Source organism: Leptinotarsa decemlineata, unplaced genomic scaffold, assembly GCF_025532065.1.
Source record: "Leptinotarsa decemlineata unplaced genomic scaffold, Ldec_3_MD MMD2_P_RNA_scaffold_9, whole genome shotgun sequence".
NCBI lineage: Eukaryota > Metazoa > Arthropoda > Insecta > Coleoptera > Chrysomelidae > Leptinotarsa > Leptinotarsa decemlineata.
The window spans coordinates 11,986,017-12,012,121 of NW_027412536.1; the positions used below are offsets into that span (position 1 = coordinate 11,986,017).

Here is a 26,105-nt window from a genome sequence, read left to right on the forward strand (position 1 = left end):
TTGCAATTTTGCCACTATCCATATCTTTCTTCAAGGCAGGTACTCAAAAACCAACCCATTTATAAGGAGAGGTTCAAAATACACGTCTCTTCAAATATAAAAAATATACGCAAATTTTGAAATTACTTCTCTTAAAGTAGGGTTCATTGGTAACTATAAAACCATACTAATCTTGTTCTATTCAAGTCGATGTTCGCTGACTGATTTCAAAATGTGTTCTAACAATTTAAGTCCTGTCGATTGCCTATTTCTGATATAATCTCGATGTTCATTCTAACGCACTTTCAATAGTCTTGAAAGTTTCATCAATATAACTTTTACCACAAGAAGGAGGTATTTTATAAATACCATTTTTTCTTTCCTCAGAGTTGTTGGGTTTTGTATGTGTTAGTATTGATCTCAGTATCTTTGTTTTTTTGTAAGAAGTTCTAACATAATATCTATTTCCAAATTTTTTAGTAGTTCTGGAAAGTATAACGTTAGTTCTGAAACGTGTCATTGGTTGTTGAGTCAGTAACTGTTGAGTTGGTGGGTGTTGAATTGGCAATGCTGTTTGTTGGTTTTAAATTGACTGTTTGTTTTCTATTGCATTTATTGTCAAATCTATGAACAAATCTGGGTAAGCATTAGTTGAGTAAAACATATGGAACATTTTGAAGAGTCTTTTGTTGAAACTTTTAGTTGAGTTTAATTTTACAGTGTAATCAATTATTATCAAACCCATGGGGAAAACTTAATACCACTATACATATTCAGGTAGAAATAAAAACAAATTTCATTCAAAGTATTCATTTTAATTAACACATTAATGAAATATATATTACTAAAAAAAATTGTAAGCAAAAAAATAAATAATTGTTAAAATGCTTTGGAAAAATAAAATCACTGCAGGTTCTTACTGCTGCTTCCTTTATTGTAGAGTTAAAATAATACTGCAGAAGGAATGTGAAAATAATAAATAATAACAAGTAATTTCTACCTCGCACCCTGGCGAGAGCTGTAACAAAAGTAACAAAGTTTTCATATACTTTTATGGTTCTACATAAGACAAACTCCTAGTAATATTTCAATTTCTCTCGTCAAATTACTTTGTACTTCCCCTTAAAAAATGAAAAAATAATATGTTATAAAAATATTCCGTTGTTGAGAAAAGATCAATATGAAAGAGAAAAATTAACATTAAATGGAAAGTAATCAGTTGAGTTTGTTCTATTTTTTCGACATACAATTTTTTATTCTATTTTTTGACTTTATGATGCACTGTTTGGAACCTTTGGTGTAGTAATGAATATTACTGGAGTTTTTTCCCAACACCAAATCGTTATTTTTAAAACCTCGACACGTGTTTCGATCACCAAGTGATCATCTTCAAAGAGGAAGATTAAAACTCTCTTTCTCTTTGAAGATGATCACTTGGTGATCGAAACACGTGTCGAGGTGTTAAAAATAACGATTTGGTGTTGGGAAAAAACTCCAGTAATATTTATTTTTTGAATGTTCCGTACCTTATTATCGTTACTTTCAATACCAGCACTCACCAGAATATCTGTATCATCTATACATGTTCATACTAAATGGTAATAAAATCCCTGTAATTATTGTTGCAGTGTGTATCTTCTGTGCAGAGGTGGTGTTGAAGAAACAATATTCAAAAGAAACTTGTTGAAACAAAATATTTAAAAAAAGATGAAGTTTCCCTGTACAATAACTTTTTTAAAACAATAGCATATCTAATATTAATATTATTGAAGAGGCTAGTCTAACACATAGTGGGGTTTTGAAAGATCGGCTCTTCCGGATTTGCTCATTACATCTCATTAATCATTTGAAAAAGCTAATGTTTTAGCGAAACATGTTATGATTATTTTCAATAAAGTTAGTGGAGATCAAATCGTTTAAGTGTAGTTTGTGAAATCATTACATCTAGTCCAGTGTTCTGGTCATATCTGTAATTCTTAAATAGCAGCATGGGTCTAAACAAAAATCACATTCAAGTTAGATCAAACAATTTGTTTTCCCAAATTGCAGAAGAATAAAGAAAAACTAAAAAAATAATTGGCACCTATGTCACCACCAACAAGCTTGATAATTTGACAAAATAACTCAAAAGTACTATTATAAATCTGGATTCCAGCAGATTTACTTTGCTAAGCTTTCACTTCTCACTGGAGAGCTTCCTCAGAGCTGTCTGTAATTTATTGAGTTATGATTTTTTTCTTTGAAAAAAACTACAAAGTTATACTTACGGTAAAATTCGTAGAAATTCTCAAAGAAATCTTCGAATTGTTTGTAATTCACAAAATTTCCTGAGTCGAAGTTTTTACCTGGTTTTATACATTCTACAACGGATTTTGTTTCCTTGCTATCAACTCTTATCTTTTTTGGAGATACTCAATGATGGCTTCCTAAATGGGTCCTATCAAATCATTATACTTTATGTGAAGGTAAAACTTTAGTCAAACAAAAAAAAAATCATACATTTGAATTGAAGGGGATATATTTTTAGGAGTGATTAATTTTTGGGAAAGAAAGTTTTTGGCTTTCTACTACTCCATCTTGATACAAAATAAAGGGATGAGGGAATCTTCCAAAGAAAGGAAGAAAGCAATGAATTTAAAAATAAGTAACTCTACATGGAGCAAGTGTCTTAAGGCGAAACATCGGTGTATACCAGTGAGGGTGACAGTGTTCCATGTAAGTGCAATTTATTACCATTCATTCAAAGTAGAACTCATGCGAATGATATCTAATTTTTATTCCACAACGAATGTTTGAAATACAAAATGAGTAGAGAAAAGTATCTTCTGTATAATTCAGTGTTCATATAGAAGTATTTGTTTCGAAAGAATTTTTTCTTTCGTGTAATTCAATGTTTATATGAAAGTAGCTGTTTCAGGAGGACTTTCTTTCAGTTTGTGTCTGAAAGTTACTTCTTTGTATGATCTACACATCCATGTATATAGTTACTTATTTTCAATTTGATTACTTTTTCCTTTCTTTGGAAGATTCTCTCATCCCTTTATTTTGTGGCAAGATGGAGTAGAAGAAAGCCAAAAACTTTCTTTCCCAAAAATCATACATGTTTTTGATTCTTTTCACCAATTTATATGTTTAAATTATCATTTTTACTGCAAGTATAATTTTGTAATTTAATTCAAAGAAAAACTCCTTAACACAATAAAGTGTAGCTCTGAAGAAGCTTCTCAGTGAGAAATGAAAACTTGGCAAAGAAAAGCTTTGACGCTATTCTTCACAAAGTGAAGTGGTGTTTCGGGTGTACATCCGTTCGTCTTTGATACAATCACGACGTTTCGGCACTTGACATATTCATGTGCTCTGCTTGGTAGCTGAACTTGAATCTGAAGTCGTCCTTGGGTCCTTGCTGCTCAAGTATTTTATTAATTTGGGGTTTTGCTATAGGCTTATGCCTCTTCAGGGTTATTGGGTCCTTTTCGATGCTTGTTCATTTATAAGCTGCCATATGCACTGATTAGGGCGTGGACTGCCCCAATCAGTGCCCCAAGTTTACCTTAGAAAGGAAGAGAAACAACAGGTTATCTTTCTTGGATGTACTAGTTGAAAGAAAACCCAACAGGAGAATTTAGCACATAAGTAGTCCACAGAAAACCAACACATACTAAGATACCTAAACATAATTATTCTGGAATAATCCAGTGACATCTATCAGTCACTGACATGCAAATGATAGCACATTCTAAAATGAAAAGATATTCATCATTTTGAATTGAAATTTACCCATACTTTTGAAATATCTTTGTATTTGAAATTTTGAGCCTTGACAAAGATAAAGATTACCGAAAGCCCTGAAGCCTGGGCCTTACATTTATATTCAGTCAAAATAACTGGTCAACTTTCATTTTATCCTTTGTAAATGGAGATCAAAAGAATTGTTCAAGAAGATGAGCAACTTCACATAATTAAAAGGACTTTATATACATACTGACATCTAAAGCAATTTCAGTTATCACATTTGGTTACTACAAAAATAATTTGCTAGTGGTACCTAAACGAATTCAAGTGCCAGTAGGTAAAAATATATTTTTTTGACATCATATTTCATACTGTTTATTATTAATCTATTTTGTTGAAAACAGATATTATAAACATAGTCAAAATATAACAATATAAAATTTGAATCTCCAAAAGAAATATATTTCGTATAAATACAGAGTAGTCTATTTGTGTTAAATATTAATTGAAAATTACAAGAGATATGAGGACTGTACATCAAAAAGAAGCTATCTGTGATAACATTGTGTGGTGTTTCAATATTTTTACAGTATATTTCGAGAATGATGAAAAAAAACGAGATGAATCAATTCGCGACTTCACTTAATTCACGAAAACTCATGTAAAGAAATAGTCTATGAAAGAAAAGTGTACAAGGTACGTACTTCCAATTTGACCAATGATTAACCAGGTTACCATTTTTTGCTGCCTGGGATTTGTCTGACTTGTCTATTTCTTCTGGGCTGATTGTGTTTTCCTCCTATCTTTACATAACACCCGTTCCAACAGTTTTGAAATAGTTTGTACAGGACCATTGTTGGATGATTGTCATACTCTTTCGGGCATAATCTGAGCGAAACATAGAAAGCTGTCTGTCCCTTTGTTGCATCGTCTGCAGCTAAGGTCTTGTTGTACAGCTCTATTTTATTCAGGTCCCTTCTAAATACAGTGTTCAGTAAGTAGAACTGTAATTATTCCATTGAAATTGCAAACAAATTTTAAAGGAACAAAGTTCTGTAGCACAACTATTTTCTGTCCTCCAAAAAACTGTGAAGCAAAATTCTTGTTCTTGATAGTAGTTTAATTTCGAAGGAATATTTTTTTAAAATCTTTTTGCTTTTACAGAAAAATGTGTTCATAAGATCCAAAAAAGGCGAGTTCACATCTGCCGATGTCAATCTATTAATGGACCCCAGTCATTATGGTAGAAGAAAAGGGAATAATTATTCAAGCCAATAAATAAATATAGGTATGCTGTGTATTTAAAGAATAATTTCCAATATGATCTTACATGTAGAAACACAGAGTTGAAAAAGACTTACAGGGGATCAAGACAAGAACGATGAATTGAGGAGCACCTACAAGGTTCTAATGAAATACTAATGCCGATGTATTTGGAAGACAAAAACTAAGCAATCTCAATTAAACAATTAAAATTACAAAAAAAGAGAGGGGAAAACATATAGAAGAGTTCAAAAATAAATAAATAACTGTTCATTTATCAAAAAATAACAGTAATGAAACGTTAAGTTTTAAACTTGATTCTTATTTTATTGGTCCTTCCTTGCCAGTACTTCAAATAATTTCTGAGAATGAAAAATGCAATACCAATATGAATTTCATTCTAATGAAACACTAAATCAGGAGTGTTTTTTACACTACTAAACATTGTTATAACAAATAAACTACCCAATACTTATAATGGCTGCATGGTTTTTACCCACTTAATGTTCAGTTTTCTGAATATTTTCAAAGTGGTTAAATTCTAGATGACAAGTACCTAATAATCTCTTCATGAATAAATAATTAATATTTAGGCTGATATTAGTCTAGTGTTTATTTGTGTTTCTTCAATGATTAAATTAATATCATCTTTTTCTTCTTGTTCGGCTTCTTCAAGCCATTGTGCTATTTCAACAGCATACATATGATGCTGAAGGACCTCTCTAGTGCGCCTTCTTCTCCCTGTGTACGCAACAGTACCCTGAAAATATTGTGAATAAAAACTAAAGCAATTTCATTCTTACTTAAGTTTACCCCAACTACAAAGTCAGTTTGCAGATTTTCTAACATTTTTACATCTTGAACTTGAATCATAAGGGAATTCCAATCCACAACAACATCTTCATGTAACATTAATTCCTCTGTAAAAGAACATGTTGTAATATTAATAATGTTAGTGTGAATGTGCAATCTGTATGTTTTTGAACTTTATGTTGGTAAAACCTGTACCTGTGAAATAGCACAAGTGGTAGTTTGCCTGACTCACAATCCAAAAATAGTCCATTATCATGAGAATGTATCAAGTTGACACTGGGTTCTTATCAGAAGACTGCATCAACTATTATAGTAGTCGATGCAGTTAGATCGAAAAAAACACCTAAATTTACTGAATGAAAATTAAAACAAGCTCTTTGTAATTTATGGCGATAACTAGAGAAAGAAGAAAAGTGACAGGAACTTCAAAAAGTAAGAAAAACAGCCTGAAAATGTTAAACAAATTGATAATACAAATGAATAGCATAATTCCAGAAAAACAGTGAATTGTGAAAGTGACCTCAGTGACTCAGAAAACTATGTGAAATATAATTTCTCAAAATACCCTGACAATACAGTCACAAATAGCCAAAGATCTGTGTTGGATAATTACAAAATTTGTACTCAAGATAAAGAAAAGTGTGGCCCATCTTCAGCTATGAATGCCTCGGCGTTAAGAATGTCTATCTAGTAAACTAGAAGAGGAAAATTCTTTATTGAAAAAAATTATAATCGACAAGAAAATCATTATATCAGACAAAAAAATAAAAAACCTTTAATTTGACAAAATAAGTGTCAGAAGAGAAATTTGAAGCGGGATTTGAACGAATATTTTTGATTTAAAAATGTACGCCACTGACTTTTGTGCAATTTTTATCATCTCTTTGGATTAAGCAATTAGAAATACAACTTTTTTCTCTTGAATTTTTTCGTATCTTGCTTAGTTTTTAAGAAAAAAAAGTCGACCTAATTGTTTATCCCTGGACCTCACAAGGAATAATATGGGGAATTAAATGTTTCTTTTGGAAATTATAATTTTTACAATTTTTCATTACTAATTATGTAACAATAACAACAAATATTAAATAACATTAACATCTAGACTAACGAATTGCACTAAATTAAGTGTTGGAAATGGCAGCCTTCGGCTTCAATACAACCGTCTAGCCGCCGCATCTTTCCATTTTGATATTGTAACTTGTAATGCAGACTCACATGAATGGTGTTTTCTGAAACCTGACTGATATTTTAGTAAAATATCATTATTTTCTAGATATTCAATGAGTTGATTATAAACTGCAAGTTCTAATTTGTTGGCAAAGTGTTGATTGGTCTAAATTCCCAGGATTTATTTGTGTTAGGGACTTTCTGAATTGGCACAAGGACACTGGTCTTGAGCTCCTTCGGGAATCTGCCAGTGCTCAAAGATGTTTTTATAAAATTCAACAATGGATGTCCTATAACACCAAACGTTTTTTTAATAAGTTTGCAATTAAGCATCTCACTGCTGTATTTCATTTCAACTCCGTTGATTAATTTAGACAGATCTACTAACTCCAACACTTTGAATTTCTCTAAGGAGTTGTTAATCGATATAACATTGATCTCATGAAGTGAATCAAATTGATCAATAATGTTCACAATTTCTTGTACGCTATCAATAAAATAATTGTTGAATGATTCTGCAATATCTAGATTATTTTTATGAATGACTGACTATTTATTTTGAAATAAATACCATCAGTAAATGTATTGCTATTAGTGTTTGGACTTACAAGCTGTTTGAGTGTTTTCCACATAATCCTCGGATTTGACCTATTTTGATCAATTTTATCATAATAGTGTTTTTTTTCTTTGAGTTTCAGTAAATTCACACATTTATTTCGAAGAAATTTATAGTGGTTCCAATTTTCTTCGGTTCTATTATTTTTGAACATCTTGTAAGCCCAATCTCTTTTGTGACAATGTATTTTAACCTCGTTGTCATACCATGGTACACTATTTGACTTCAAAGTGTATGATCTTTCTGGTGCAATTGAATTAACAACTGACTAACACTGACTTTTGAAGTCTTCATAAAATATATCTACATCAACACAGCTCAACAAAAAGTTACAAACTCAAGTTAATCCTGTCAATATTACAATCATTAAGGTTTCTGTATGTTTTTGTGATACTTTGTGCTAAATATACAGGCTGTCCCTGGACTTCCTCTTTTCCTCTCGGGAATGTATAGATGGAGTCAAAATATCACCAGTACTTCATATAACTTTTTTTCCTAAAATCCTTCGTTACCAAGTAACGGGCCCTCGAAGTTACAAAATGAAAAATGTTTTTCTTTGATAACTTTTCAAGTGAATATTCAAAATCATCCAAATTTTGGTAATTGACTAAACAAATGAATTCCTTCGATGAGCTTTCATGCAGGAGTCAGTTGTTTTGCTACAAAGTCAGGAACGGACTACCCCCGATGGTCCACACCCCAAAACTTTGAAATGACAGATACTTTTCAATATTTTTCAACAAATTAAGGTTACTTGGACAATTTTATGAATAAAAGTACTCGTGTGGAAAGTCAATCGGAGCAACGAGTCTTGATAAAAATGTAGTTTCACTCGACGACATCAAACCCGCTCGTCCACCATTATTTGAAATGAATAATTATCAAAGCAGAAATAATAATGATAACGTTAATTCAACAACATTTATCCTGAGATGTCTACCATTATTCGAAAATATTAGTTTTTAAGGAAAATGGAAATGATAGGTAAAATGTTCATAACGAATTTTTATAATGCAAACACGTTTAACTAACGAAACTCAAGAGCCTCAAGAGCAAACAGAAATGAAAAATCCGCTACAGAAACTGCTCGATATGACCACCTTCTCTCTCTATACATTTTCTTAGTCTGCGAAGACACCCTCTCTGTACTTGAAATAGCATTCCAGGGTCGTTTCGTATGGCTTCACAATGTAATGTTATTCTATTCAACAATGCATCTCTTGTGTGAATAGGTGTAGCGTAAACAAGGCTTTTTAGATGCCCCTACAGAAAGAAATCCAATGGATTTAAATCCGGAGACCGCGATGGCCATGAATATGGCCCACCTCTACCAATCCAACTATTGTGGAAAATATGGTTCAGATGGTCACGCACAATCAAACTAAAATGAGGAGGAGCGCCATCATGCATAAACCACATATCTCTTCGGGTTTGCAATGGAACATGTTCCAAAAGTCCATTCAAATCGTTCTGAATGAACTCCAAATAACGTTCTCCATTCAATCGGTCCTGTAGAACGAATGGTCCTATAAGATGGTTTCCTATGATACCAGCCCAAACATTCACGTTGAATTTCCGTTGGTGTTTGATTTGCAATATCCCATGGGGATTTTCTTCGGCCCATATATGGAGATTATGAGAGTTGATAACTCCATCTCTACTGAAACCTGCTTCATCAGTGAATAAAACTCGATTAATAAAAGTCATATCCTCTCTTTGCCTATCCATGAACCAATTGGCATATTCCAGTCGTGCTGGAAAATCTTGAGGTGTCATGGCATGTACCTTCTGGATGTGAAATGGGTGGAGCAGTTGTTCCCTAATTATTCTATGAATAGTGGACTTGGATGTATGGAACTGTTCTGATAGATTTCTGATGCTCATTGAAGGATCATCAGCGACGGCTTCCAAAATATTTTCCTCCAATACAACGGTACGTACAATCCTAGGAGCGCCCTCACCACCTCGTTTTGGCAAAACTGTACCTACAATAATATCGAAATTGAACAACGTGCTCAAATTAATTATCAATTATTACATACCTGTCTCCCTCAAGCTGCGATCGACACGCTCGAATGTTTCTCTTGACGGTACCGTTCGATTGGGAAAATGCTCGGAATACAGACGACGAGCTTCTGCAGCATTACAAAATGCTCGTCCATAAAATACATGCATATCTGCATATTCATTGAATGTAAACTGTTCGGCCATATCAAAAAAATTCAAAATATCCTATAGAATATTGACAATACAATGATAGTCATATGACAACGCACCACTCAACAAAACAAAATCGCATTCCAGTTTCTCATTTTTTATCAAAACTTTCTAAAAGGTTTTTTTGTCAACATCTGTGAAAGAAATGGAACATAATTATTCCCTGGATATTTTTCACCTGATCATGTGCAGCCGTTTTTGTAGTTCATTCGTTTGCTTTTTATTAGTATAGTAAATATTTTTTCCGATGTGCGTTTTTTCAGCTAAATTTAGATTCGTGTTAAAGAATTTCTCCCATAAAATTATAATTATTAGTGAAACTCCTCAACAGTTTAGCTGTGAAGAAGAATTTGAAACATTCGAATGTTGAGTTTCATGAGATTCAGATAACTGATCAACACGAAACGTGATTATTCCACACGTATTATGTACATACAAAATATGGAATGAATTCGATATTTCATAGTAGAGTAGCTTGTTAGTTTAAAAACACCACGAATCTACAGAAGTTGATATTTCTTTTGAAAAAATATCTGCTATCACAATTGTGACTTAAACTTCCATATAGGTACTGTACTTTTTGTTTACGACTTCATTTTAGCATACTTTGTATTATTCCTGTTATAAATGTTGTTGAATTAACGTTATCATTATTATTTCTGCTTTGATAATTATTCATTTCAAATAATGGTGGACGAGCGGGTTTGATGTCGTCGAGTAGAACTACATTTTTATCAAGACTCGTTGCTCCGATCGACTTTCCACACGAGTACTTTTATTCATAAAATTGTCCAAGTAACCTTATTTTGTTGAAAAATATCTGTCATTTCAAAGTTTTGGGGTGTGGACCATCGGGGGTAGTCCGTTCCTGACTTTGTAGCAAAACAACTGACTCCTGCATGAAAGCTCATCGACGGAATTCATTTGTTTAGTCAATTAACAAAATTTAGATGATTTTGAATATTCACTTGAAAAGTTATCAAAGAAAAACATTTTTCATTTTGTAACTTCGAGGGCCCGTAACTTGGTTACGAAGACTTTTAGGAAAAAAAGTTATATGAAGTACTGATGATATTTTGACCCCATCTATACATTCCCGAGAGGAAAAGAGGAAGTCCAGGGACACCCTGTATATTGCAATTACTCAAATTGACTGTTATTAATGAATGATCAGTTAACTTTGGGGAATGGTGAACGACAGTATTAATATCAAAATTAGTGAGTACATAGTCAACAATGGTGTTGCTATATTGAGCAAACCTGGTTATTTGAGTTACAGTTTGTTCAATTCCAAGCATGTTCAACATATTTGTCAATTTTTGTGCAATAATATTCGTTACTAAGGAAATTCAAGTTGAAGTCTCCAGCAATAACACATTTATATTTGGGATTGAACAAAGTTTCACAGAAATTTTCAAATTCACTCAGAAATACAGAATGACTAGAATTTAGCGAGCGGTAAAGAGAGCCAATTATGTAAATTTGTTCATTTAAAATAACCGTTACAGCTCTACACCAGTAATTTTCAAGTATAAATGTTTTATATATCAAAAATTTTATTCTATTCTTATATACAGTATAACCTCTCCTGTGTGTCTGCACATAGAATCACAACGGACATTATTATACTTTGGGAGATAAATTTCTGAATCCTCTATATCTCCAGTTGTACGGGTTTCACTTAATAGCACTAAAGCAGGATTATAACATAAGATTCTTACTATGAGTTTGTTTCTATTTGCTAAGACACTCTGAATGTTCAAATAAATGATATTACTTTGTTTTTTGATGTAGCCATCATAGTTTTATTTACTAAAGTAGGTTTATTGTTAATATATTCAACTGTTTTTGAGAAATCACCATATTTTTCCATTTCTTGTAGCTGACTCTTCATTTTCATGTAGTATTCCCGTTGCCTCTTTGTTTGATCACAGAATATTCGTAGTTTTGGTAATTTAATCCGGCTGTTCTTTAAGAATAACTTTTGAGTAGCCTAGGTTTATTTCCTATAGTTTTTCCTACTCTAAAAACTTTGATATTACTGATATCAACGTTGAATGTTTTAAGTAAATCATTAGTTACATTCAAATCCTCTTCTACACGTCTCTGAAGAGTATTAGCCTGGGACTCCTTCAGTCCTCCTATCATAATATTTCGTTCCCTTTTTTGTCTCTCTAATAGTTCAGATATAACCTCTTCTGAAGACTCATTAGTATCTGCGCCTTTGTTCTGAGAAGACAATGAATTGTTGGCCAATCTTTCAAAATTAGCCTTCAATTCATTTATCTGGGTAATCAGTGAAGGTACTTTCCAGAATCCTGATTCATAGTCTTCACATAAAAATATGAGTTTCCTTTTTGTTTTCAGCTGTAGACATTTGATTTCTGATCCTGTTAAATTTCCACAGACATCACCACTGCACAGATTTTTTCTGCAACTATCACAGGGAAAGAGCTGGGTTGATTCAAATTTTCCTTCCATTTGAAGCACTTCTTTTTATTCGAAATTTTTTCGTGAAATTGGAAGAATCCTATGAACTAATTAATGCCGTACTCAAGAATATAAGGTACACTACTGGATAAATAAAGTTACAGACTTCGTTTTCTGTTTATGAATTTCACAACTGGTAAAAGATCAGTTATTTCACAATTTTCACTACATATAGCAATTACTGTTCGTACGCCTCTGGTAGGGTGTTATTTATCTACTTGTCTTGCCAGATGTGGCTAATTTCAGGCACTTTACGATTTAGACCCAACTGAATCGATTCAAGTTATTATTGAATTATCACCAACTCAGACCTAAAAACTGATTTTCATTTTCACAAGGTTATTCCCGGTACTTTCACTGTTGTTTTGATGTGAAATTAAACATTTTTCATCAGTGAAAAACCACTAAAACTTTAGTTTTTGTCGGGACTCCGGCGATGCACGTGCACTCTTACTCACATGTGAAAAAATGGAAGGTCTTTTCAAGGGTACAGATAAAATTATTGAAAAAGTGATTGTTTTTCTTCAGTAGAACAAGCACCACTAGAAAACATAATGTCTAAACTGTAGGAAATGCTCAACACTTTCATTGGTAGCAGTACTCCTCCACATCAGGTGATGTACACTGACATCACAGCCAATTATGATCTGTGATCTGTCTACTGGCACGTATAAACTATTTCTTCCACTTTCGTTGTTGGTGACGGTTCCAGACAATCGTAAGGGAGGTACGTTGATTTAATGAATCAACTGTGGTATAATTTAATCCTTTTTGGACAATTAAACATGTTCTTGAGTCTCTATGATTCTGTTATAAATTAATTATACATTACTATGATATCAGTAAAAGGTAAAACTGGAACTTTTGGTGTAGAATAAATCCAAAAGAAACACTTTTCCCAATAACTAGAAATCACATTAAGAAGACGCGCAATTGCATTGAGCCTCTCTATTACTGAATAAACTCATTAAATTATTGGTCATTGATCCCAAAAAAATAGAATGTCTATGAAAGGGTAATTACAAAAATAAACAAATATATACATATGAATAGTATCAGCAGGCAAACATATTTCTTCACATACAATAAATATTTAATATTTAGTCTAAGGTTAAGAGAGTTAAAAATAACATATTAGAAATAATGGCTCTATTTGATTTATTCAACAATAAGTCTCTCCAATGAACTATTCAATAAAGCTACATAAAAATAACTGAAATATAGAATACTGAGAAAACAAATAAGTACATAGATGCTCATATCCAAGTATCATTTATTTCAACCATTTTTCAAATATTGAAAATGGTTTGAAATGTATTTCCATAGGAATAATTCATTTACTGCATTCTAAGTGACACATGAGATAAGAATTTAATTAATGTTATAGATAATTTCTAATAAGGGGACTGTTTCAAAGCATTCTAAAATTTACATGAGATGGAGACTAACAAATAACAATAACCAGTACATCTACTTACCATCTTTTTTCGAAGTTTGTTGTTTATATTGTATTCTAAATCTGAATGCCTCGAGAACTGACGCGACGACTATTGTCAATACAACCATTGTGAATAAGTAGAACTGCATAAAATATAATCGCGAGTACTTATTGGACACAGATGCATATGCGTCCATGACTATAAACCAGTTATTCACAACTGTCAGTTCAAACAGCGTAACTCCTGAAATAAGTATGTTTGAGAAATTGTTTAGGTAGTAATACCCTATGCCACTTGAGGTAACATTCGAGCTATATTTGTAAAAATCTTCAACAGTAGAATTCCTGAAATATTAGGTCAAATTAATATAAAGTGTACTGAATTTTGATCAAAATTTTAGATTTTAAAATAAATTCAGCTGCTTGTTCTGATATTTGTCATTTTGTATAAAAAGGTAACTAATTTTGTTCTTATCTTTCTCGATTTTTCGTTACTGATTCCATTCATCGGAACAATTAAATACCTTGAGGATTTTCATATTTGAATAAATGAACTCATTACCTAACAAACGATTTTTTTCTAAATCAGAAGATTTATGAAGTGCCAGAATGGCAAGAAAGTTGGTACCCAGTATGTAGTTTTGGAACATGCCACAATTTTTTTTTCATCAGATCAATTTCAGAAATTAATTATAAAAGCTGTCAAATGACGTCACTGATTATTTTATGATGAATCCGATAAATATTATTTTTGGTGAAAAGGAGGCTCAGTGACCGGAGATGACAAGTGAAAGGATACTATTATTGTTGAAACCAACCATTTTCTAACATATTCAAATCCAACCAATCAAACCAACAAATCCCCATTCTTTTAGCCATATCACACACTATAAAGATAAATAACAAATGCTGCCAAATTACTTATTTCCAAATTAATTTTTTTTTTATAATTAATATAAACTCAATTAGCCTCCACTACTAGTAGACTGTTGACAGCAAACAAATTAATTGGATTTATTAGCCGTAGTTTTGATGTAACTAATGGAATTCATCAATGTACGTGATAAAAGGAACAATTTGATGAAATTCATCGTTTAGAAGCCAACTGAATTCTGATTACATCGATGAGTTAACCGATGAAAAAAGGAACATGTTTATACTGTCTAAACACTTACACACAACAGTTTCTCAGATCATATCCAGAGAATAATTCCATGCCAATAATGGCAAAAAAATAATACATCACCATCATTACAACAACTGTAGACCACATTAATGGACTCAACAATACCAAGGTACCAAAAATATCTCTGTACCTTTTCTTCAACTTGAATACTCTAAGAAGCCTACAAAAAAAAATCTCATCATAACATGATTTTTTAAAAAAAGTAATACTTGCCTTAGAGGTCGTAAAATAACAACAACTGTCAGCTCTGGAAACATAGAGAGCAAAAATGCTCCGCCCAGTGCTAACACGGTAACAGAGAGGTCAAACACATTCCATCCAGATGAGATATATTCCGACCAACCAATACCTACTATTTTAAAAATTGCCTCCATCGAAAATACTGAAAAATTTCATTAGGCATGAGAAAAAATGTTCATGAGTTTTTCCCAATTACAATAATAAAAAAGATCATTAGATCATGTGTAACTATGTGATTTAATTTGACAGTTTGAAGAATTCATGTACATATGAATAATAGTGAAATTTTGGTATTTTTTAGAAACTCATTACTTGGTTATTCATGGTTATTGTAATATCTTGTTATCTAATTAATTATTTTTATACTATAACCACTTCAATATTTCAATACATCATCTATTTTTCAGATATCACTCAAAGGATTCGTACATAATATAATTAATGAAATGATTGAAATTTCACTTAATGGAACACCTTCATCCTCACTGTTAAGACATCCAATGTTTCGCCATAAGATACTCGTCTTTTTGGCTCTTCAGTACCAAAAACGGATAACATTATAAGAAAAATACTCAATTCGTTCATAATTACGACTTTTTGTTATGGAATGTTTTGAATCCAGCCATGTCATCGATGACAGCACGTAAATAACATTCATTTGCTTATTTGATCAAATCCCAGTCATAGGAATCTTGTTTAAATAAAAAGGATATATTTTAAGAAGGCCAAAAACTTTCTTTCCCAAAATTTAATCTCTCCTAAAAATATACCGTTTCAATTTAAACAAGGTTCCTATGGCTGGGATTTGATCAAATAAGCGATTGAATGTTATTTACATACTGTCATCGATGAAATCGGTGGATTCACCCCATTCCATGACAATACGTCGTAATTATGAACGAGTTGAGTGTTTTTCTTATAATGTTATCCGTATTTGGTACTGAAGAGCCAACAAGACAAGTGTCTTGTTGGTACTGAAGAGCCAACAAGACAAGTGTCTTACGGCGAAACATCGGATGTCTAGCAGTGAGGATGTTCCATTAAGTGAAATTTTACTCCTTTCATTGATTATATTGTGTGGGAATCCTGTGAATGATATCTGATTCGATTTCATTACCAATGTTTGGAATACAAACGGAATAGAGAATAGTGTTTTTTGTATAATTCAGCGTTCATATAAAAATATTTGTTGCGAAAGTATTTTTCTTTCGTGTAATTCAATGTTTATATGAAAATAACTGTTTTGAAAGGGCTTTTTTTCCAGTATGTGTCTGAAAGTTACTTCTTTGCATGATCTACACATCTTAGTATAGAGTTAATTTTTGAAATTGACTGCTTCCTTTCTTTCTTTGGAAGACTACCACATTTTTGTATAAAGATGGGGAAGTAGAAGGCTAAAAACTTCCTTTTCCAAAAATTAATCCCTTCTAAAAATATAGCCTTTCAATTTAGGTAAAACCTTTCTTTCCCAAAAATTAATCTTATATCCTTTTCAATTTAAAGTGTTATAAGTTTTTTTGAAATATGCAATGTAAGACAATTTGAGTCACACCATTTTATCAATCCTGATGTTTTCTAATGTGTAAATTTTTCTTCATGTGGTTGTATCATCAGCATTTACTATATAACTACCACAGATGTCAATATTCAATGAATCATTGATATGAAGACAGTGTTAGACAATGTAGTTACTCTGCATAGTATTGAAGAGTTAATGAAGTCAAAGTCACTTTGAAGTTCACTACCATTCACATTTAATTTAAAAAAAAAGTACCGAAAAACACTTTGCAATTCTCAAGATAATTTTTGACTACAAATGAATACTATTTCAATGTGATTAACTCCAACATATACTAATTAGAATGCTGACTATCATGGATATTTTCTTAAAAGACTGACTGCTCATTAAAATTGAATTTGTAGATGGAAATTTCCATAACTTTGATTACATTTTTCAAGATTACAGAGAATTAGATGATATTTAAAGTTTATACTCACATGCCAGAAATAAATAAGTATCCCACGATGCACAAAATAGTCTAGCATGATCCTGTAAAGTTCCTGGATTCTCTACCACTCTTATGAACATAGCAACACCATTTGAAATAATGAGAAGATCTGAAATTTGTTTCATTACATTTTTCTATAAATACATAAAATAAATAATTGGCATATACACAACAGGGAGATGGATCATCAAACTAAACTTTACTGCCAATTTCACTATAGTCTAGTAGATTTTATTATAATCTTGATTCTGAACTTTTTCAGGTGTGGTGAAATTTTATTATTTATGAATAAATTTGTTGACTCACACACAATATGTTCAAAATATTTCCAAGAAATTAGATTTCTAGATGTTCGGCAGAAAACTCGCAATGGGGGCCAAGCTGCTGAAAACCAGGGATCCAAAGGAGTTTTATTCCTCCATTTCAATGTCATGGCATCATATATATTCAAAAATTCATCTTGCGTTAGAAGACCTGTGTTACTTTTGTTTAATTGGCGAAAGATCAAAACTACATCCCTGAGTTCTGAAAAAAAAATCTTTAATTATAAGACTATATTAGTCAGTAGTCGCATAGTTTTATGTTTTGTCAGTGGACTTATTGTTCCTGAAGATGTTTAAAAAAATCTGTATTGAAATATGATAGGACCCTCTGACAAAAAATGAATCCTATCTCTCGATGCATTTTTGCTAATCAAGTTAACACCATCAAGAGATGAAAAAGACTGTCTTTTTCCAGATGATGCTAAGTTAGTAAGTGGAATGTGCATCAAGAGTAATATTGCAAGAAATGGTGATATTACTCAGTTTAATCAATAAATAAAACAAATGTTAATGAAGAAAACAATGCCAAATGAAAATTTAAGAACAAAATGAGATTTTTTCTGTGAATGACTGACTTGCCACGACTTCTATGCAAGACTGGTGTAAATTTGATTCATTTTTGTTAAAGTACTTACTAGTTTTTGGTGAGTAATACCTCATCAGTCCTAGAAATTGCTTGAATCTCATATTATTTGGAGTCTGTTTGCTCACAAGAAGCCGAAAAGCCAATTTACACGCTTGTCTTTTGTGTAAAAGAAGTTTCCTGAATTTGTCTTTCTCTATTCCAGTGAAAGTTTCGTAGACAACAGCCAGCATCTGAGAAAAAAAAGAAACGGAATTGTAAAATCAAGATATTATTTATTTTCAATTACTTACCAGATTCATCAATACATAAAGTACTGTTGATATGTATGAAATAAAAAACACTGCCGTCCACTTAGAAATGGAATATGATGGCATCATAACATCCGGAAAACTGAAAAACAGTTAAATTCATATATTTCCTTTCAGATTTTTATTCTATATTTTAATTATAACAAAACATTATTTGTCGTAAGCGCTTCAGGTTATACAACTAAAGTATTAGTTGTATGACCTGATGAATAAAATATTTCATTTTCTCTAATGGCAAATTATGAATGGACCAACAGTTTACTTATGAAGATTAATCACACTATCCATGATAATAATTTTCACAAACATTTCTACCGAGCTACTGTGTTAGCGAAACGCGTTTAGAAATTAAAATGTTTGTGAAAATTTGTAATTATTATCATAGATAGTGTAAGTCTGATGGCATTCGAGAATGAATGAAATGAAAAGTCATTCAGGTAACTTAATCAAAATGCATAAACCAACTGGTTGATTACTGAAGTGCATAAGTTAACATTTGTGACTAAGATTCGTTTGCTTACTTAGCTGTAGTCAGCAGTACAAACATACTAACGAAGCTGTCCCCCAATGTTTGAAAATACAGGTTCGTTTTATGCCCACTAAACAAGAAATATCCCAACAAAGCATAGCTGCATATGAAGAATAATAGTAGCCCCAACATATCCAAAATCGGAGGAAGTGATTGTAGTATCTGTCTAATGTATCTTCGTACTCCTCCACAAGCCCTAGTGTCGACTAGAAAGATGGGACGCAGGGCTCTAGTAACTCGAAAGTGTGATGATTGTCTTATGAGAACTGTGACCGCTTCTAAGAACATTATCATTAATGTTATACACTGAAAAATATAGAAAAACTTACCATCATCTTTCATGGAATTTTACATCACTTATAGAAAATATTCGATACATGAGATCATGTACAGTTTTTTATAACCGTATGAATAATTATAACTTAGATGTTGATGAAATAATTAATACCTTGAAAATTATTATCTAGATTAATGGAAAGAAAAAAATTGTTTGTAGTGGAGGTACTCAAAAACTACTTAACCGACTTTAAAATTTCTTTCACCTACAGAAAGCTACATTGCAGCGAGTAAAATGGGGTGTATTTCATCATATAAAAAAAATAGAGATCCTACGAAAATTGCTATACTGTAATGAAAGATATCAAAAATTTTCTTATTGATGATACTACTGATGTACTGAGTTTTCATATTGCTCATCACTACTTGCCATGCAGCGGGGGCATTAGAATACCCTCGGAAGTAGGACTCCTCCTAAATGACGCCTCATCCTAAGGTGTGTATGATGTAAGAATGTGCGACTCTGAACTCACTCAGTGTCACTAAGGACAGATCAAGAGCAAGAACTTGTTCTTCAACTCCTGATCCTGTAAATAAACCTAGGAGATTAGGTGGTGTAGATGGGAAGCGACATATCACCTCCTCAAGAGCAAGATATCTTAGGAATCTGCCTTGCACCAAATATCTGAGCTGCTTCAGGAAAGAAAACAAATAGTTCAAATGATGATTCATTGAAAACCAGAGGCGAGAAAGCCCCGCATGAATAAATGTAATGTATCGTCAGATAGACTTACAGATGCCCTCAAATGAGAAGGTTGCTACGGTCATTGAGGTGGAACTTTTGCATCTTGAACCCCAATAGCAAACAATCAACTGGAATCTCTACAGTACGCCATTACGGCTGCCATAAAATATATTCCAGAGCAGCTCATTCCTGTCTTGATGGGTACCAGTCACCTGACAGGTTTAGAGGAGTTATTACTCAAACACTGACTGTTTATTATTTTATTAACCATTTTCTTATATATTCACTAGCTAATTTTAATTTTATTTTAAAGCATTTTATGTATGTGACTTATGTATTGTATGTAGCACATTTCATGACTTGTTACTTCTTGTATGATGTACTTTATCTATGGCAAAATGATACTTCTACTACTACTATTAGTTATATTCTGTAGTTCTCGCAGACGAAGTAATAGACAAAAACTGTTGTTGATTCTGAAATAACTGCAGTATCTATAAAACTGATTGACAAATAAATACCTAAATTTGTCTATGCGAGACTGCGACGGGTCGATAGTCTCACATATTTTTCAATCGTAATAGGTCGTTATTTTCTTTAATAAAGAAAAATCAACAAGAATACTTTTTTACATCAATTTATACTTTGTTATATTTTTCAATAGTATAACCAGAGTTCTAAAATCAATCATTTGTGATTCAACAGCAGACAGTGCTGTTTGACTGTCAAATAAATCATCAGTGGTGCTGGGATGAACCATGAATGTATTGTTGTACTGAACTGTTAGTGCCTGAGTATAAGTAAGCAGAGATAACTGCCTTTGTGAAAACCCTATCTATGGGATCAACAAAAAAATGAAATCTTTCTTTCCATTGAATCCATTGAAAACATTTTTTACTCACCAGAACGAAAATGCTGTCTCTCGGCGCGTGTTTTGCTGACAGAGCTAGCAACATCACATGATTAGGACTACTTTTTTAATGACTATGTATCTTTTAATTATAGGTATCAGTACCTTACAATAACTTACAATGAGGTAATTAAATTAATTCCTAGTACCTAGTACCTGTATTTTACCAGTGATTAGGAATGCGAAAAGAAAGCTTTTAGGTGTGGGTTTATGAAATAAGCTGTGAGGTTAAATTGAGCAGACTATAATAGCTTGCTACAAGGAACATGTTTCACTTATTTATTTGGTTTCATACACCATAGAAGTCAATGTTACTCAACTTTCCATAGAGAACGGCCACATTAAACATAAAATCAATAATACTGAACTCCTATTCACAAATGTTTTTGACAAGCTATCACAAAAAAGAAATATTTTTTCTCCCAAACTTTAGCATCCTGCAGTTCATAAGTTAAGAACCTTTCGGACCTATGTTTGTTTGAAGTTGTTTCCAGTTTAAATATTAGTACATTTTGTTGAGAAACACCATATACACATAAAAATATATTTAATAAATTTGTGAAATAATAGTTCAACCCATAAATAAATAAACTTCGTAGATACATTGTATTTTTCTCTCAAAATGCATATTCCTGTAGAAAATAAAAAATGAAACTATTTAGAGTTATACCAAAAACTCTCACTTCACTTTCGTTAAATTTAATGTGAAAAATTGATGAATGATAAACACAAAATTTGGGTCAAATTTGGATTTGTCCAGCTTCTCACATATGACCCATTTACTTTTTGCATTTCTACCCATTAAACAAGAAAAACAAAAAAAAATCTCCAAGAACAGTTCGCTAGGTTAGCATATTGATTTTGACTGATTCATTTTCTTTACCTTAACCATAGTCCTCTTATGTTTCAAAATAGTTGTCCAACCAATCCACCTTAATTTCAACGCTAATTCAACGCCAATCACCCCCAAGGCAACCAATTCCAATGTTCCATGTATTCCAACAGGAAACTCAAAATTTTCTATTGATGGTTTTTCTACAACTGCTAACATCAGAAGGACTATGGAGAAAAAGAGATCAAAGCCATAGTACCATGAATTATGCACGAGAAGGTATGCAGGTAACGCTGATGGATGACGAGGGTGAGAGTCAAATTTTTCATTATTTTCTCCTTCCTAAAAAGTAGTCACTTTATTAACTGAATGTCATATAAGTGAAAAGACAAACGAATTTTAGAAGTAAGATAGTTTATTAACTTTTACAGGGGATACGTAGGTGAACGATAGCTGCTTCGAGAATATGTCCCAAATTAAAGTTGTACAAAGCTATGAAAGCTATAGTACAAAAATGACTACCAACATACAAGAGTTGTCCAATGAACAACGTGTGACTTATCAAAGTTGCATTTTTTAAATGAAACAAACTATTTATTTTTATTTGATTGATCTCCTCCAGAAGAGTTGCTCTACAAAATACTGAATTACTTGGTTTTAAAACAGGTGGTTTGGATGTTATGGTAGGATTTATGTCATAAAAATGGTTTCATATAACAGTAAATTAAAACTTGAGAACCTTTTTCTTAGTTTTTTCAAATGAAACGCCCTGGAAATAGTAGGGCCGTATAAGAAGATTACACTCCATGAGCTTGCAAAAAATATTGGTTTGCCTACTTGATTTCTATTGGAAATTTTTCTATTGGGAGTCAGTAAATAAAAACAATAAAGTTTTTTTGTAAAAACAGGTAACAAATATTGACAAACAGTGTTCAGATAATCTTTCAGTTTGAGTTATGCACAATTACTCAAGTCCATCTACAAATTATCTTCGAACTTTAATTAAAGCTGATTTCATAATGAAAAAAAATTATAATTCTACTTTTCTGACGTCATTGGTTTTTCTCAACAGATCTCTCTTTTCACATATCCCCCTTGATTAAAATCAATTTTTTCTTATTCATTTATTCCTATGCTTCCTGTTCAGAAGCCTTATTACCCAATTTTGCTGGTTGGGAGTCGTGCTGTCGTGTTGGTAAAATAAGCTGCCTTTTGTCAATTGATACATTCTTCAATAAATTTGGTAAATATTTCCAGAGGAAATTTCCATAAATTTCTTTATTTAGTGGCATACAACTTTTTATCACTTTCTTCCAAAAATTAGAAACATTTCTGCTATAAATCAAGTATTCAAACCCTACATTTTCTGCAAGCTCAATTGTGGGCTAATATGACTCAGCAATATTTTTACAAGGAACATTTGAAATAACAAAAAAATGAGATTATAGTTTTGATTACCTCTAAATGAAAAAAGCGCCAAAGGGAATAGAAAATAATCTCAAGAATATTTGCTTGAAAGTGACTGACAATGTTTCATGGTAAATTTTCCATTGTCTAATTTGATATGATTTCAAATCTCTGAAAGAACAAACAAAATCAAAAATTTAAATGAATAGATGAAAGAAAATGATTATATTGTGTTTATTGCTTGATATATTTGTTATTTTTTAGCCATTCAATAAACTGTGTTTATTGCTTAATATATTTGTTACTTTTTAGCTATTCATTTTGATTTTCAATTTTATTTGTTCTATCAGAGATTTTAAATAATATTATATAATATTAGACAATGAAAGTCCAAACTAGTAAAATTTGCCAAGAATATTTGTCGACAAAATGTTCTTATTGCATGCAATTCAGTAGGAGATATTTGCTGTCTGTTTTGTGATATAAATCTGATCATAACTTCGGAATGGGTAGGATGAAAATAATATTTCACAATTTACAAAAGCTAAAAGAGAAAACCTCTAACATCATGACTATTCTGTAAGTGTAAAATATATAATGAAAAGAGAAAAGAAAATTTCTATGTTTTTTACCATTTTTAATTGTAACTAACGTTACTGCAGTTTCGTCCTATATGGACATTCTCAAACTAATACAATAAACTAACAATGATTCATTACATTCGGCAATATATACCATTCAGATACTTGATTGAGTACATGTATTTACAGTTCACAATGCGGATGTGCCAATTAACGTGACAGCAGTAACCTTAGTTACAATTAAAAGTGATAAAAAACAGAAATTTTCATTTCTATTTTCATTATGATCTCCTAACATATAGTAACGGCTACATCCATCAATTTAGTAACATATATACTTGGAATGAAAATATTTTTAGGAGATAGAACATCAGGCCTATTAGACTAGTGTCTGATTGTGTCTCATTTGTTAAATTTGTGGAATACTGAAAAAAATCAAGTTAGGATCTTTTTCTACTTACAAAAAATTAATCTCTCAAAAAATTGTCTTCAATCACATCACTGAACGATATGTTTTTTTATAATTGTCAGTGAAAAATAAATGATTGTCTACCCCTATCAAATAAAATTTGGGAGTATTTCCACCTCAGTTTTATCAATATTAATCTTTGACATCCATCCAGGAGATAAATCAGGGTTTAAGTTAACAATTTAAGTATTTCTTCACTGTGATTTAAATTTCATTGAAGGGAACTGATAGCTTCCTAAACCAAAATCAATATCTTTCTCAATTTTGGCATTGTCTCTCAGATTCTAAGCATTTACCTCTAGGAATATTGCAGCTTCATGATAATTCATCTCCCATTGGTCCGTATCAGCATTATCGTCTCTGCAGAGACTGGATCTGCTCCCCATTTCGTCCATGGGATCTGAAACCCAAGTGAAAAATTATATTCAATCTTATTTACCCAGAAAAGCTTTAAAGACAAAACAGGCTAAGAAACTGTAAAGAATGTAATTACATAAAAACATTTTAAATTTCCCACGACCTGGTATTAAAACACCTTTTCAGATTTCAATGCATTATCAAGTTAGAATAATTGTAAACATTCTATAAAAGATAAAAATTAGGTGAAAAATTAAATTAAATTCAATCTAAGATAAAATGAAGTTAAGGACGAAAATTCTCTAAACATCATTGAATTTGTTTGATGATAATGATTCTTATCTTTATATAAATACTTACTCTGTTCATTAGAGCCATAAGATGCATTGTGAATATCTTCTGTGAATCTTTTATATCCGTCATCATCAGGCGAACTTCTGCTCGTGGAAGCCATTAAAAAATTAGGAGCTGTCAAAGTCAAATGTTACCCCATTTTATTATTGTTGTATGGCTGTTTGCCTACATAGTAGTAGTGCTAGTTACCACTAAGTTTTTTAATATTGTTCTCACCTGTTAGTAATTTTGTATGAAATTTGATAAAATGGGAATGTTCGAGATTCAACTCTGAGAGAATGTTGGGCTGCATTATAAACAACTTTTTGTTAACCGTATCTTTCGGGTCTTTCAAGTCACTGAATAAGTACCTACCTAATAGGAAAGTATTAAATGAAGACTTAATTTTAACTGATACTGGTATTATCCAGATTGTAGTGATATATATTCAAAAATCGATGTTTCCTTCATTATTTTAATAACTAGGTATATTAGTAAAAAAATAACCGAAGTAGCAAGCGAATATTCAAAATATGTTCACAGCGAAAAATATATTCGAATCTATTTGAATTATTTTACTTATATCATTCAGATATTAGAATGTATTCATTTTTGAAAAACCTTCGGAATATTTACAGTTTGAATTTTTTTTGGAGATATTTTGAATATTTTGAAAACAAATTTATGTATTTAGCCGATTTCTATATCTATTAAATTATGAATATTACTGGAGTTTTTTCCAAACACCAAATCGTTATTTTTAACACCTCGACACGTGTTTCGATCACCAAGTGACCATCTTCAAAGAGGTACTTCCTTCAATGATTTGCGACACCTGCCCAAACTTTATTCTTATGTTTGTTGAATAATACCCAACTTATTATCTTTCTTCTATGACAATAAGTAGATGATTATTTACCTTAATGCATGAAAACAATGAACGACTTGAATGCTAGGCAACGTTTACAGTTTTACAGCCATTATTTTCTTCAAATCAATGAATTAATGGAAAAATTGAAGGCTGGACCACAATGAAAAACAGAGTTGTACAGCGATAAAACTGACAATTAACATCTAGGTATCGTTATTGTTAAATCATACGTGACTCTCAGCGCCTATAGTCATGCATGGCTAGATACTAACTCTAGTGAGACAACTCGAATGAATATACGTTGATCATATAAAACTCGCCAATATAGTGAACATATACACTAGAGACCAAAATGAAAAACGAATTGCCACACTTCACTGAAAATAAAACAACAATCATTCAGTTCAAACTCCACCTTCAATACCAAC

At 31.7% G+C, this 26,105-nt stretch overlaps 1 protein-coding gene across 2 annotated transcripts; it reads right to left on the minus strand.

Annotated features, from left to right (window-relative positions):
* Positions 1 to 894: 894 nt before the first annotated feature.
* On the minus strand, positions 895 to 25,134 carry LOC111502786 (two pore calcium channel protein 1). Of its 2 annotated transcripts, XM_074170628.1 has the most exons (14): positions 25,044 to 25,134; positions 24,834 to 24,941; positions 24,413 to 24,516; positions 21,711 to 22,001; positions 18,889 to 19,202; positions 18,350 to 18,449; positions 18,109 to 18,289; positions 17,457 to 17,675; positions 17,140 to 17,259; positions 15,115 to 15,283; positions 14,891 to 15,061; positions 13,756 to 14,060; positions 5,788 to 5,894; positions 895 to 5,734 (listed from the first exon to the last, which is right to left on the minus strand). In XM_074170628.1, the coding sequence occupies exons 1-14, from the start codon at positions 25,117 to 25,119 to the stop codon at positions 5,564 to 5,566; spliced, it is 2,436 nt and encodes an 811-aa protein (XP_074026729.1). In that variant the 5' UTR covers positions 25,120 to 25,134; the 3' UTR covers positions 895 to 5,563. The 2 variants fall into 2 exon arrangements, with proteins under 2 accessions (XP_074026729.1, XP_023012711.2); XM_023156943.2 differs by lacking the exons at positions 24,834 to 24,941; positions 25,044 to 25,134 and adding an exon at positions 24,610 to 24,758.
* Between the last annotated feature and the right edge of the window lie 971 nt (positions 25,135 to 26,105).